The 14502-nt window shown below is 44.4% G+C and overlaps 6 protein-coding genes across 9 annotated transcripts in view; 2 read left to right on the top strand and 4 right to left on the bottom strand.

Moving 5' to 3' along the window:
• Nucleotides 1-14502, top strand: part of LOC111077927 (degenerin del-1) — a 72026-nt gene that overhangs the window by 23260 nt on the left and 34264 nt on the right. The window lies entirely within an intron of this gene.
• On the bottom strand, nt 765-3451 carry LOC111077924 (UDP-glycosyltransferase UGT5). Its single transcript, XM_041593754.1, has 3 exons — nt 3340-3451; nt 2048-2871; nt 765-1773 (listed from the first exon to the last, which is right to left on the bottom strand). The coding sequence occupies exons 2-3, from the start codon at nt 2758-2760 to the stop codon at nt 855-857; spliced, it is 1632 nt and encodes a 543-aa protein (XP_041449688.1). The 5' UTR covers nt 2761-2871; nt 3340-3451; the 3' UTR covers nt 765-854.
• LOC111077922 (UDP-glucosyltransferase 2) lies at nt 4728-6548 on the bottom strand. The gene is made up of 2 exons (XM_022372421.2): nt 5842-6548; nt 4728-5773 (listed from the first exon to the last, which is right to left on the bottom strand). Exons 1-2 carry the CDS (start codon nt 6546-6548, stop codon nt 4828-4830), a joined length of 1653 nt encoding a protein of 550 aa, XP_022228113.2. The 3' UTR covers nt 4728-4827.
• On the bottom strand, nt 7118-8814 carry LOC111077925 (UDP-glucosyltransferase 2). The gene has a single exon (XM_022372424.2). It carries the CDS (start codon nt 8781-8783, stop codon nt 7197-7199), a length of 1587 nt encoding a protein of 528 aa, XP_022228116.2. The 5' UTR covers nt 8784-8814; the 3' UTR covers nt 7118-7196.
• Nucleotides 9735-11432, bottom strand: LOC111077929 (cytochrome b5-related protein). The gene is given in 5 exon segments (XM_022372434.2): nt 9735-10433; nt 10500-10882; nt 10943-11273; nt 11337-11392; nt 11394-11432. Coding segments are annotated over 5 exon segments (1323 nt in total). The 3' UTR covers nt 9735-9919.
• Nucleotides 12685-14361, top strand: LOC111077931 (cytochrome b5-related protein). Its single transcript, XM_022372436.2, has 3 exons — nt 12685-13187; nt 13251-13633; nt 13698-14361. The coding sequence occupies exons 1-3, from the start codon at nt 12774-12776 to the stop codon at nt 14218-14220; spliced, it is 1320 nt and encodes a 439-aa protein (XP_022228128.1). The 5' UTR covers nt 12685-12773; the 3' UTR covers nt 14221-14361.

Here is a 14502-nt window from a genome sequence, read left to right as displayed (position 1 = left end):
TCTAATTTAACATTTAAATGTTAGCTCTTACATAAATCGGTCTGCCTTTCAAATCCACAAAGTTTTTAGCGATCAGAGCGAATATAATTGAGTTTTTACAGTAAAAGTTGTTCATGTAGTTATTGCCGCACATATGACATGATGTATACATTCTACACTGGCGCCCTCAGCCGGAGTTCAGCGAAAGCTTTCGTAGCTAGTTCAAGCTTTTATGCCCGTATGACATTACCAGCACAGAGATAACACATCACGGGAGTATCATGCAGTGTGAACGAGAGACTTTCCAGTGCCAAGCCGGTGACAGCGCAGCAGCAGAGATTATGTTACACATTTTAAATCAAATTTTGATAATCTAACGGGCTGGGTGTTGCTTTGGCTTTGATAGTGGCACAGTTCTTAATAGCCTCTGATAGCCGGGAGACGTGACGAGACGGTAACAAATTGATAAGACAAATGCCTATGTAGGGTAGGGACTAGGATCAAATAAAAACAAAAAAATGATTGGCCGCGATCTATCAAGAATTTACGTGCAGAAACTATTTGTCGATGGGGCATGGTTCTTTTTTAATGGAATTCGAAAGTATAATTTTTGCACATAATATACATAATAACAGTATCCATGTATCCAACGACCACACAATATAAACGAATTTAAAATGAAATTTCTTTAGTATATGTGTATCGCAGGTTAATTTGTTATTTCTTGGGTGTTGTAAAATTGTAGTAAACTCGTAAACACGCAAATATACCAAGCTCTCGTTTTATAAATTTATTTGTCGTTTTTTTCGCTTTTATATAGGTTTTTAATTGGATTTAAAAAAAATAAAAATTCTTAGTATTCTATCAGTATCAACTTATTGCTTTTTAACCTTCTTGTTCTGTGTCGATTTCTTCGATTTGCCGGTACATTTCCTCCACAAAAACTTCCACACCACCTTGTTGATGAGGAAGATCAGATATAGTGCCAGGGCCGCGAGGACATAAATATCCAGATTGTTGCTAGCGACAATGCCCATGTGGACCAGAGGACTCTGCATGTGAGGAGCACCATGGTGACGGATCACATACTCCGTCCAGTAGACAACCAATTCCTGGGCTGTCTGCGGACGATCGCGATACAATTTGGAGAAGTTCTTCACATTCCTGGCATACTTTGGATTGCTGATAATCTCATCGATGGCCTCCTTGAACTCCTTCACATCGAGGGAGGTGAGTTCCAAGCGCAAACCATAGCCGTTCTCCTCTATCTTGTCCGCATTTCCCGGCTGATCGGCGAAGACGGGCAGGGCCAGCATTGGGACTCCATGGTACTGGGCCTCGGCCACGCCACCCTTGCCCGCATGCGTGATGAAGAGCTTGAGCTTCGGATGGGCCAGGATATCATCCTGGGGCAGCCACTTCTTGTACAGTATGTTGGCAGACTTGCCGGGTGTGTTCTTCGGATCGTCCCACTTCCAGATCACCTGCTGCTTCAGACTGGACAGAGTCTTGAAGATGGTCGAGACCACCTCTGGCTGGAAGAACTCGCCCTTGAGATTCGAGCCAAGACTGAACAGAATGGCGCCATTTTTGGCATTATCCATGAACTCCTTGATATCTTCTGGCAGGGCATCTGCCTTGCTCTTCACTTGGATGCCACCGATTTCGATGACGGCCGGCACATTCGGGCGGATGGGACCCTCGCTGATTCCATGACTGTTGCAGAAGACCAAGGAGACGTTCTTCATTGCCTTCTCGAGGCTGGGCATGCTCTTGTCATCGCCCCAAAGGCGTCTGTATTAGAAAAAAAAGAAAGAGTTTCAATTAAATAAGTTATTTTAGATTATAAGCGACATATTATGTTATAATTAAACAATATTTTTACAGAAGATTAACAAAATCAGCAATCAGATTTTTGGTTTCAGCGACGATTACTTTAAAATGATTTTAACTTTTGGTTGCTAATTCTTTTGGCAGCAATGTGATAAAGTAAAAATAAACTGATATGAGTCGATGGAAAATTACAGCTGGCTATCAATACTGGTTAATGCTGGGCAATAATACTCACTCATAGAAGCCCTTATATCGGAAGTCAAGGATTTTGCCTAGCAATTTGAACCCGTTAGAGCTGAAGAAATTCGCCACACGCTGCTGGAAGTTCATGGGCTTTCCTGCTGCAACGGATATTTGCATTTGGGGGACACTGGAGAGCTCCGGATTTCCAATAATGTCATTGACCATATTCATGGGCGGACCCATCCACGATACAATAATGGGACAATTGAACTTGGCGCCCAGTCCCACCTGATACGTATTGAAGAAGAAGCCCACAAAGAGAACATCGAATTTGTTTTCCTTGTTTTTGTAGAGATCCGTGAAACGCTTGTCCTCCAGCGTTTCCACCTGCTTGTGTATAAGCAGGGAAAGTGAACTGAAAATCGATTTCATGGTGACCCAAATGGAGGGCTTCTGCTTGACCATATCCACCATGCCCCCGTGGATCGTCTTCTCCTCCTCGGCAGTCAATGGGATGACAATGTGCTTGATGCTCTTGTGCGTCACCTTTGGCGGCAACGATGACACCACCGTGATATTGTGTCCCTTCTCGGCCAGCGACTTCATAATGGACATGTGCACTATGAAATGCGATGGGCTGTGACTGGTGAACACTCCCAGAATGTTGGATCCCTCGGTGCTCTGGGGCAGGGAGTGCAGGGCCAGGAGGGCGAGCAGCAGACCGCCCAAGCTGCAGCCCATTATCGTGTTTCGATTCTCTGTCATGATTCGCTGATGTCCGCGTCTATACTGATCATTTACTAGCGTCTGGCTCGTATCTTATAGTTGGTCGGCAGAAGCGATAACACACTGATAAGATTTCGTTAGCCGTTTAATCTGAAAAAAATGCATGCCAATTACTAGGCAACAAATAATTGAATCTGATAGAAAAACAGATGTCAAGTACTTTCTTGATGACGAAATTCAGAAGTTTAGGCGACTATTTAGGACTTTATACTCAACAAATTAGTCGGTTTTTATTTAATCGTAGGATATACAAAAGTTTAACTACAATTTAATTCCCATTTATGGAACTTTAGGATAAATTCACAGGCAAAGAATTTTTAATTCTTTTAGGTTTCTTTCTAGACAGAGAGTGTTTGTTCACTGAATATTGAAATAAACACTCCAAGACACACCTCATAGTTGTAGTGCAACAAGAATCTATCACAGAGCTTCCCGTGCAAGTGGGTTACGAGTAAATATTCTCACAGTCAAAGTCAATTTAGAGGTTAACTAGTGTTTCCCATTAAGTTCACAGTCGGCTGATGACTTTAACAAAACAATTATAGATATTCTAAATACCTCTTCTATATACCGAGACGACACACAGCAACAATACACTATTAAATACTAGACAACGAATTTGGAAAACAAAACGCGTTCGGGCACGCGCTGCGCTGCGACTCACTGAGAATTTGAATTCGCATCGATTCGAACCGCTGCGATCGCACACTCACACTGAGTGGGACGAGAGTGGGAGCGAAAGAGAGCCGATAGCCAGCGAGAGGGACATTTCTATAAATAAATAAATAGGGAGAGAGAGTGGGAGGCAACCTGTTAAGCTTGGAAGCACGAGTACGCTATGTGACATAATTATAAAAGCTAAAGTGCAGGTCATCAGTGGCACCTTGGCACGTTGGGTGTACACAGTACATATGTACATATAAACTTTATCTGTTGATTATAATAGCTTAACGATAAGCGATTCGCATGGATAGGTTACTGTAGGTTTCAAAGGTAAGACTATACAATTTGTTAGTTCCCTTCGCAAGGCTAAAACACTATCACCAAAAACATAGATATTGTATCTATTGTATTAGTAAGCTTATTGTCTAAACTAACATACAGTTGCGCAACGCACTGTATTTGGCAAGCAAGAGCAAGTGTAAGCAATTAATTCGAAGGCTCCTTGATTACACGGTATCTCTCTCTCTCTCTCTCTCTCTCTCTCTCTCGCTATGTCACAGCACAAACAGAACACTTCAATGGACGCTTTCTGTCCAGTCATGCTTTCCAGCAAAGCTTTTCCCGCTCTCATTGAGCCCTTGGGTGCACTCACTCGCGCTCTTTTGATCTCTGTTGATCTCTGTTGATCTTTATGCAGTCGCTCTCTGGGCGTTCCTAATGGGGAAGCTGGCTTTGGCGTACACACTTCCGTGGGGTATTCTATGGAATATATGTATGTATATGTACTCAGCAGATGGCGAAACTGTTTCCGATCCCATAAATTGTTCATATAGTACATGTACATTCAAATGTATATATATATATATATGTATTTTTGTATATTTCGAGCTACAGTCGAATAGGTTTTTGTATTGTGTTCGTTAACCTGTTTCTAAATTTTAAAGATATTTTTCCAAAACTATGCATAAATTTACATATATTTATTTCCACACGCAGTACGCTTGTCGAACCACTTTCAAATAAACGATCGGTCATATTAGAAGTTCGAGTGAGACAAACGTTGTGCATTTTAATTTAAAGTCAAAATCGGACTCGTATACTTGCTTTACAAAGTCGTGAAATCTCGCATTGTAGCGATTAATTCGGCAGGGAATTTGAATAGTCGACTCTTTAATTTAATGTTACTTACTGTTTATTTTTTTTCAAACCCTCACTTGTTTAAAATAGTACACTATTTGAAAACACTAAGTTAATGTCTGTCAATTAATATTATTTCATTATAAATTATGTAAAATTATTATATATGTACTACTAGTAATTACTTACTCGTTTTATGCAATTACTTTTTCACTTATTGAACTAGAATTGCGTGAGAAATGTTGATTAGAATATCTTATCTTTAAGTTTGCTATTCGAGGCTTTTGGTCGATAAGAATGGCCACGCACAAAACTTAATACTTTGCGAAATATATATCGGAATACCAGGCGTAGTAACAGCAGGGTAACCAGTCCAAATAATAGAAGTGTTCCGTATACGTCAAGATTGTGGCGGGCTACGATGTCCATGTGGAGCAGGGGACTCTGCAGGTGATAGGCGCCCTGGTGGCGGAGTACATACTCTGTCCAGTAGACCACCGATTGGCGAGCGGTCAGCGGACGATCGCGATACAGGGCTGAGAATCTGCCCACACTCGCCCGGTAGGAGGGATTCTCCAAGAGCTCGCGAATAGTCTCTTCCAAAGCCTTCTCTGTGAGTGTAAGGATATCCAGATGGAGTCCAAAGCCGGACTTTGCCATAATTTCTGCATTTCCTGGTTGATCGGCAAATATCGGGAATGCCAACATAGGAACTCCATGGAACTGGGCCTCGGCAATCCCACCCTTACCCGCATGGGTGATGAAAAGTCGCGTCTTTGGATGCGCCAGGATGTCGTCCTGGGGAAGCCAATTACTAAAGTATATATTTGATGAATTTCCTGGTGTACTCTCCATGTCCTCCCACTTCCAGACAACTCGCTGAGGAAGCTTCGAAAGCACCTTGTACAAAATCTCTACGATCTGAGGGCGAATGCCACTGAATTTGACATTGGTTCCAAGACTAAAGAATATGGCCCCGTTAGTGGAGTTGTCGAGAAACTCAGCCAAGTCCTTAGCAAGAGGATCCGGCTTTTCCTTCACCTGTATCCCACCAATTTCAATGGATTGCGGGACTGTCGGACGGATGGGTCCCTCGCTGGGAGCATGATAATTGTAGAACAGCAGGGAAATGCGACGCTTCATCTCGTAGTACGAAGGAAAGTCCGGATCTGAATTATTGGCAAAAGCTTGGCTGGGAAATGACAAGAAAATTAATATTTGGGGGCTACTCGATTTGGAATCTCGAAATTCCATACTCACTTGTAAAACTCATTCATCTTGTGTCTTATTAAAACATTTACAATCTTTAGGAATGAATTTTTGAAGAAGTTAACGAAACGCATGCCAAAGCCCATGGTGAGATGCCCCGGTTCGAGGGCGACGTTCACACTGGGTACATAGGACGGATCATCAATATTTCCCACCTGAGAATCCGTAAACGGCATGGGGACACCTACCCAGGTGATTATCACCGGACAGCGGAGTTTAGCTGCAATTCCCAGTTGAAAATCGTTGAGCATCAGACCCAAAATCACCAGATCGTACTTAGTCTGGGGATTCTCGTAGAGGGACTTCACTTTGGGATGCAGTGTCCACTCGTATTGTCCATGGAGTACGGGACTGGGCCGCAAAAGCAGGTTGGCCAGAAAGCTCCAAAAGGATTCCTTCTCGCTGGACACTCGTTCCATGTATGCCCTAGTGAGCGCCTCCTGTTCGGGTGTGGGTAGTGCCACAATAACCGTTACGTTCTCATGGGGCTGAAACTTGGGCTCCATCTGGGTCACCACTGTGATGTTGTGACCCCGATCTGCCAGAGTCTTCACCACAGCCATGTGTACGATCACATGTGATGGACTATAGCTGCTGAATACACCTAGGATATTGGCACCTTCGATGGTACGAGTCCCCATTGCCAGCAGGAGAATCACTAGCAAACAGATCGCAAGACGTTTTTCCATTATAAGCATCTTTCTCGATCCCGCAATACTTGACTGAGTGACGACGCCCCAGCGTACGAGTTTTTATAGATTTACTCCCCCAAAGAAGAGTCTGAGTAGGGCTAGACAGATTAAATATTTTTCATTGATATGACTGAAAAGCGTTTTTGCTGCGCCGCAGTGACTTGCTTGCCGAAATTCCAGGCCAGCTGGAAGACATGGCAGACAACAAACATTTCCAAAAATAATCTACTTGCTGACTTGGTGTAGGAAAAAGATTATGCTTATCAGATAGTAAGATATGAGCCAATACAAATGTAACACTGATTGAATGTTTGATAACTAAATCAAATACCACCAACAGTAATATTTGGACTCTTACCAGGTACATACAAATTTATTGTTGTAAAATATGTGACCCAATTAAATATATGTACCTACGTTCATAGTTATGACACCAATTCAGCAATTCTTGCAATGGGAACAATTAATATTATACGTTCATTATGGAAGGTTACCAATTCCAAACAAGTTAGAAAGTCATTAAAAAAAATTTTTTGTTCTTTAAACAAAACAAACCATAAATTTGTATATTTAAGTTTTATTTGAATAGGAAAATAATGCTAGGAATGAGGTCTTACTGTAGTTACTTAATTTCGATGTATTTCTCATTCAGTCTCAATGCTTCTTTTGTTTCTTCGAACTCTTTGGATTACTCTTCGCCTTGCCTTGAAATTTTCTCCAGACAAAGCGCAACGTCAAGCGAGCTAGGAACACAATGATAGCTAACACCGATATCAGCAAGGCATACAGATCGATATTATATAGCTCGACGAAGCTCATGTGCACGGACGGACTCTGCAAGTGCGGAGCACCTCGATGCCGGAGGACGTAGTCAGTCCAGTACACAACCGTTTCCCTGGCAGTCAGTGGACGGTCCCGGTACAGCGAGGAGAACTTGCTAATGGTCTGGCTGTATTTATCATTATCCAGCACCTCCTTGAGGGCTGTCGTAAGGCTTTCTTCAGTGATGGTCTGCAGATCGAGGGCCACACCATAGCCGGAGTTTTGCATCTGAACGGCATTGCCCAGTTGATCGCCAAAGATGGGCAGGGCGACCATGGGAACGCCATGATACTGCGCCTCGGTGATGCCTCCCTTGCCGGCATGAGTGATGAAGAGTTTCGTGTTGGGATGGGCCAGGATGTCGTCTTGGGGTAGCCACTTCTTGTACAGTATATTGGTGGCATTGCCGGGGGTATTTTCCAGATCCTCCCACTTCCAAATCACATTACGATTGATGCCCGACAAGACTTTGTAGATGACCTGCACCAGTTCCGGTTTCACGGCAGTACTCTTAATGTTCGAGCCCAGAGAGAGGAGAATGGCGCCCTCCTGAGACTGCTGCAGGAACTGATCGATATCCTTGGGTAGAGGATCCGCCGAATCCTTGACCTGAATGCCGCCGATTTCAATGATGGCAGGTACCAGGGGTCTGATGGGACCCTCGGTGATCAGATGGCAATTGACAAACGCCAGCGAGATATTCTTCCTCATTTCCTCCAGGCTGCGCAGTTCCTTCTCCTCACCAAAGTTGTCCCTATAGTGACGTGTCACCCTTTTATCCAGCACACTGGCCATGTATCTGATAAACAGATACTTGCCCAAGTTCTCGGCCCGCTTCAGCAGACCCATGGGCTGCGTTGCAGATGTGGCTATGTTGGGCACATACGATATCTCTGTGGGATTGCCAGTGAAGTCGTCTATGATTGGTATGGGCGCATTCATCCAGTCAATGATCACGGGCACTTGTAGCTTGGCTGCCACCCCCAACTGGAAATCGTTGATAAAATATCCCAAAATCATCAGATCGAACTTCGTTTCGTATATGCGCTGGAATCGAGGATCCGATAGCAGATCTGCCTGGGCGTCAATCATTACATTCATTTCGTTCATCAGGCGATTCATAGTGCTTATCACGGAGTTCTTTTGGCCCGCCATTTTGGCCATCTGGTTCTCCAGTACTCGCTCCTGCTCCTCCTTCACCGGCACCACTATCAGGTGGATATTCTTGTGCATCACTGTGGGCTTCAGCATGGACACCACGGTGACATTATGACCCGCCTCGGCCAGGGCCTTGGCCACTGACATGTGGATTATCAAATGGGAGGGACTGTGACTGCTGAACAGTCCCAAAATGTTCGCTCCGCGAGCAGACACCGCCAGCGCTACTAGCAATACAAATACGGAGCGTACAGCTAACATTTTCTTGTCTGGTCAACGTTTAATCGAATACTGCTGGGACCGAGGCACACGACAGGCTATTTATTTATTTATTTACCTATCTATCAGTTCAGGCCATAGCACAGAGAACATAGCTAGCAACATGGCTAAGTATAGCCTCTCTTCGACTGATATTCGATTCTCTTATCTAGCTACGTGCTCCATGCCTAGGTAACCGGCATTGAATGTTATGAAATGGATTTCTTGTTCCCTACGGCAATGAAATACACTTTTAGAGTTTTAGAATTTTAGGAAGTGGACTAAGGAGCAATAAATGTAATTATGATTTAGCTTAGAACTAGCTCAAGTATACTAATTGATGAACTGTCCCAGATCTTTAGGATGAATAAGCGTGGTTCCTTTACGGTAGATTAAGAGAACTGTTTCGAGTTTCGGTCTTGAACCACAAGTAGTAAATAAAGTTATGGCCATGACTTCCTCGCTGCTCTGTCACAATGACTCTGCAGATAGATGTTCAATAGGCCGTGTCTCCATTGGAAGTTGTCCAAGCTTTATGGTGGCATGAACTCTCACACAAAAAAAATATGCAAAATGCAAAATGATTCATGAGAATGTTTGGTGGCTTCAAACCCGATAAAATGAGACATAAACAAAAATAACGATAACGTATACAACATAAACAAATAAACCACAAGCGGAGAGAAGGAGCTTTCATTTAATATACAGATAAAGATAATGAGAGAATGAAAGCTTTACGCAAATAATCCCTTTTTTTCTTGGGGTGATAAGACCAGGAATGGGGGAGAGAGAGAGTTATGTAGAGCTGTCAAAAGTTATTCACAAAATATCTGTTCAAAAATAGAAATGTTCATGGATAACACTGTGCAATAAATTTAATACATATTAATTCAGTTAGACTATTAATTGAATATATTCCTATTATATATATCCATGCCATTTATTACATGTATCCCAAAAGTATGTTAATAAATATATAACTATTTAATTATCGTTGAACTACTAAATCTATCAAAAGCTTTAAATTCTATAGTATATTATTTAATATGGAGCATTATTTTACTACCAGCTAAGTTTACTGACTACCCATACCCTCCCCTTTTCCCTAAACAAACTTGGGGCGCACATCACACTCCAAACTAATTGAACTTTTTGCTGCCTGGCGGCACGGGATTCGCCTCCATGCGCAGGAGCTGCTGAGTCTGCCCCTTGATGTGACCCCAGTGGTTCATCTCCCTTAACTCTGCGTCAAACTCCTGAATAGTTTGATTCAGCTCCGGGTACAGATGCTTGAGCACGCCGTGGTCCAGCGTGGGGAAGAGATGGTGCAGCGCATGATCACCGAAGTGGGTGAGCACCAAGAGATCCAGCCACTTGACGTCTCGCCGATCGATGACCGTATCCATCTGATAGAGACCCCAGTCTCGGTCCGTGCGCTGGGCATCGCCATCGTGCAGTATGCGAGGATCATGATGGGCTGCAGTCAGCCCAATGAACCCAAAGAAAAAGGCTCCAACGGCGAGGACGTGCAACCAGCTCCATAAGGAAGCACTCAGACCCACGCCAGTGGTGAGATAAAGGAACAGGGGCAGTGTGAAGGCAATGAGATCGTCCCAGTACATGATGTTCTTCTTAGCCACTGAGAGAACCAAACTAGGAATATATATAGAGTTGCTTCATGATTACTGAATTAACTTTTGATATATCGCAACCACTCACCGCTGCAGGAACGTCGCAGAGAAGGAGAACACATAAAAGAGCGGAGAAACCACAACGGACATCCAGCGCTTTAGTCGACTGCCATAATGGGGACTGGGAACCCAGCACAGAAACGGCTCGAACATCGACAGCTCCAGATCGTGCAGGGAGTTCGGATACACGTGATGGGATAAGGCATGCGAGACCCGCCAGTTCCTGAAACTCAAGAGCGTCAGATTGAAGGTATACATCCGCCAATTGTCGCGCTGGTGAAAGTAATTGTGCGCGGCATTGGCCAGCCAGCAAAGTGCCAAGCCAGCTAGGGCCTGGACGAGGAAAGAGTCAAGGACTGTGCCAATCCAGCTGAGGATAAAGACAGAGGCCAGGATGCCAGTATGGAGGAGCTAAAAAAGCAATACAAAATATATTGTAGATCGATTTATCTGTAAGAGAAAGCAACCCACATCTGTCTTCTTGGTGGGACTGTAATTAATCTTCCTCAGTTTCTCTCTCACTCTCCGCTTGAGTGTCATGTAGAAACCATTCTGATCGAAGGTAAACTTGTAGTTCCTCGGTTGGGCTGCCTCTCGCACTTCGAATTTGTTGAGCATTTGTCGTGGTAGTTCCTCAATGTGGTGCGACTCGAAGGGTTCGGTGATATCGGTGCCGCGGGTGCACTCGATCCAGTATGCCCCACCCGGATGCCGCGTGGCAAAGTCGCTCAAATCGTATAGCTTATCGTTAATGCGCCAGAGACCTTCGGCCCCATCGTCCAAATGTTTGCCCTCCAGCCAGCTAAAGTGCAACAAAAGTTTTAGTTTTCTTTTCAGTCTTCTAATGGAATTAATAGCTGCAAACCTCTCAGTTGTGGCAGGCTTATGCTGGCGATAGCTGGGATAGGTGTTCGATATTCCCGGACACCCGCCAGGCTTCCTCCTCGATATTGGGGGTCATTTTATGCCCAGGAAGCTAAACGATCTAGAAAAAAACCAGGGGATATTTATTAATAAACACAAATTAATACACCTAATCGCTTCAGATAATTTGTTTATACTCGTAGACTCCCAAGTTCAACCTTCTATGTATAGTGGAAACCGGTCGTTGGTCTTCTATTCAGGGCACCCGACCGCAGTCTGTTTTTACGTAGTGCCCACTGAGCTTCTATATGGAGCGCGGCTCGACTTTCGTCTCGCGATTATCAACGATCAATTAAAAGCACAGTGCAGAGAGTGGCACTAATCAAGAGCTTTTCGCATCAGGTTCTCTCTGACGTTCTCTCTTAATTCCTATCAAGAGTAGAGTCCAATGGAATTGGAATCATATCGAAATGGTTGAATTTCGGGTGAGTCTCTGAATATGTTTGACCCCCCATGGAGACTTTGGTACTTAATTTTGTTGAGCTGTGATGTGTCATAATTTTGGTATCTGTAGGGTTTTTCGTATCATAAAAGAGCAAAAACAAAACATTTTTTTAAATCTTTCGTTTGAATTGTTTTTATCATCTTTACGTTCATATTTGTACCTCATTTTGTCGCCGATGTTCAGCTATGATTTTATCGGCAGTTCGCTTATACCTACAGATACGAAAACACCGATTTTTGCTCTTCAAGTGCCAGGAATGGCAGAATTAAAAATGGGAGGAACAGGTTGGGACAAGAACAAGATCAAGAACCAACTTAAAAAAAAAAATAATAGCGTAATTAATTCAGACTTTGCATCATATAAAATTCTGAGACTGCCTTTGAGGCCGTACTACCCTTAACTTTATCTTCATTCATCACTTTTGGCTAGACTCGGGCCAGCCAAGCGAAGCCTCTGCTGCTACATTTCCGCTATCAGCTGTTATTTTTATTTTCCTCAAAATGGCCTGACCAATGCTGCCCCGCCTCTCAGACAGACCCATGTTTATAATCTCTTGTGGTATTTTGGGCCCCCACAAGCATTAGACGCGGCCCCTTAGACAAGCCCACGATGTGTTTTGGTCGCCACGTGAACTCCCAGATTATATTATCGGTATATAATAGTAAAAAGGGGACGTTTAGAGGGGACGGGTCTGGGCTGTGCCTCTGCTGATAGCACTGACCTTATCAAAATGGAAATGTTTTGAAATATATAAATACGAGTATATGTAATTCGAAATCGATTCTGTTTTATATAACCTGTCGAGATTATTGGTACGCATAAAATCTTTGAACGAATGGCGATTCCATTCAGTTTATTGCGGGAACCACTACCCGTCGGTTGTTCAGCCAGTGCTTTGGTTCGTCGAAGGATCCCTTAAAAGGACTCTGCATCATGGTGATTGAGGAGTGGAAGAAGAGTGGCATTGCCACCAAGTTCCCGACATACCGAAATTCGGGTCTGGTCACCACACACAGCTGGCAGAAGGGCAAGCGCGAGGACGATCGGGCGGAAGGACTATGGCGCATAAACGATGGCATCTATGACTTTACGGAGTTCATAGACAAGCATCCTGGCGGTCCCTTCTGGATACGCGAGACGAAGGGCACCGACATTACGGAGGCCTTTGTGGCACATCATCTGACAACGGCTCCCGAGAAGATGATCGCCAAGTACTGGGTGAGAGATGCTGCGGAGCCAAGGATTTACACATTGACCCTGGATGAGGGTGGATTCTACAGGACCCTCAAGGAGCGAGTGCGTCACGAGCTGAAAACCATCGACAAGAAACCCAAGCGCAAGAGTGATGTGAGTGAAAAAGTGAAGCCATCAAAAGAGCATATTTTTTAATGAAAGTTTCCCAAAATGTAGCTTATCCACTTGGGCGTACTGGTGTCCTTGTTCCTGTTTGCCATCCTCAGTGCCAAGTACAAGAGTATAGTGGCTCTGGTGCTGGCCGGAGTGGCGCTCTGCTGGACCGTGATTGTGTCGCACAATTACTTCCATCGTCGCGACAATTGGCAGATGTACGCCTTCAACCTGGGCCTGATGAACTTCACCGCCTGGCGCGTCTCGCATGCCCTGTCCCACCACATCTATCCCAATTCGTATATGGACCTGGAGCTGTCCATGTTCGAGCCGCTGCTCTGCTGGATCCCCAATCCGCACCTCAAGAGCAAGGCCATGCGTTACGTGTCCTGGGTGACGGAGCCGGTGGCCTATGCCCTGGCGTTTTTCATACAGATCGGCACGCGGTAAGTGAATGATAAGCGTTATCACTCCAATCGGCGATCTCTAGATGATTGATTGACATTTCAGCATTTTCTACTCGTTGCGCCACACGAACATCATGTACTGGCACGATCTGCTGGCGCTTAGCATACCCATCTCCATCTATCTGGCCACGGGCGGCACAGTGGGCGTGCTGGGCTGTCTGCGCACATGGTTGGCGATGACGTCGATCGCCAGCTTCAGCTTCTGTCTTATCGGCCTGAATGCAGCGCATCATGACCCGGAAATCTATCATGAGGGCGACACGAATCGCGAGGATCGCGACTGGGGCCTATTCCAGGTGGACACAATCATCGATCGCGGTGATCTCAAGTGGTCGCAGTTCCTGGTGCTCACTCACTTTGGCGATCATGTGCTGCACCACCTCTTCCCTACCCTCGATCATGGTCTCCTACCAGCCCTCTATCCAGTGCTCTACCAGACTCTCGACGAGTTCAAGGGTCACCTGCGCGAATGCAATCACATCGAGCATATGATTGGACAGCATAAGCAGCTGCTGCGCATCACACCCAATCCCAAGGCACCCGGAGCGGGAAAGAAAGTAAAGTAGTTCCTCAATACCTTTAGTTATGTACGCATTTGCATCAGGAAGCTTAAGTCAGAGACAATAGAGTAGTTTTGGTTTCTATACTGTAAATAAATCAATCAATTTTAAGAAAAAGATGACCTTAATAAATGTAGGAAAATCGTATACTATTGTTGAGTCTATAAATCTCGTGAACAAATTATTATGTCGCAGTATATTCAAAGCGGAATCTCTCTTGCTTGCCATCGGTCGAGTTTTGTTCCGCTCAGGCATCATTCCCTTTTTCCAACAGTGTGTGGATCATTG

This window comes from Drosophila obscura, unplaced genomic scaffold (assembly GCF_018151105.1).
Source record: "Drosophila obscura isolate BZ-5 IFL unplaced genomic scaffold, ASM1815110v1 contig_200, whole genome shotgun sequence".
Lineage (NCBI taxonomy): Eukaryota > Metazoa > Arthropoda > Insecta > Diptera > Drosophilidae > Drosophila > Drosophila obscura.
The sequence above is the reverse complement of the archived record's forward strand: the minus strand, read 5'-3'. Positions and strand labels throughout refer to the sequence as shown.

What these genes read in the sequence shown, in the direction of transcription:
- LOC111077924 (XM_041593754.1), bottom strand. Translation starts at nt 2,760, where the DNA reads ATGACAGAGAATCGAAACACGATAATGGGCTGCAGCTTGGGCGGTCTG. An exon ending in CGATATAAGGGCTTCTATGA is followed by an intron (nt 1,774 to 2,047) that starts GTGAGTATTATT and finishes TTTCTAATACAG; the next exon opens with ACGCCTTTGGGGCGATGACA.
- LOC111077922 (XM_022372421.2), bottom strand. Translation starts at nt 6,548, where the DNA reads ATGCTTATAATGGAAAAACGTCTTGCGATCTGTTTGCTAGTGATTCTC. An exon ending in AAGATGAATGAGTTTTACAA is followed by an intron (nt 5,774 to 5,841) that starts GTGAGTATGGAA and finishes GTCATTTCCCAG; the next exon opens with CCAAGCTTTTGCCAATAATT.
- LOC111077925 (XM_022372424.2), bottom strand. Translation starts at nt 8,783, where the DNA reads ATGTTAGCTGTACGCTCCGTATTTGTATTGCTAGTAGCGCTGGCGGTG.
- LOC111077931 (XM_022372436.2), top strand. Translation starts at nt 12,774, where the DNA reads ATGGTGATTGAGGAGTGGAAGAAGAGTGGCATTGCCACCAAGTTCCCG. An exon ending in AACCCAAGCGCAAGAGTGAT is followed by an intron (nt 13,188 to 13,250) that starts GTGAGTGAAAAA and finishes CCCAAAATGTAG; the next exon opens with CTTATCCACTTGGGCGTACT. An exon ending in TTCATACAGATCGGCACGCG is followed by an intron (nt 13,634 to 13,697) that starts GTAAGTGAATGA and finishes TTGACATTTCAG; the next exon opens with CATTTTCTACTCGTTGCGCC.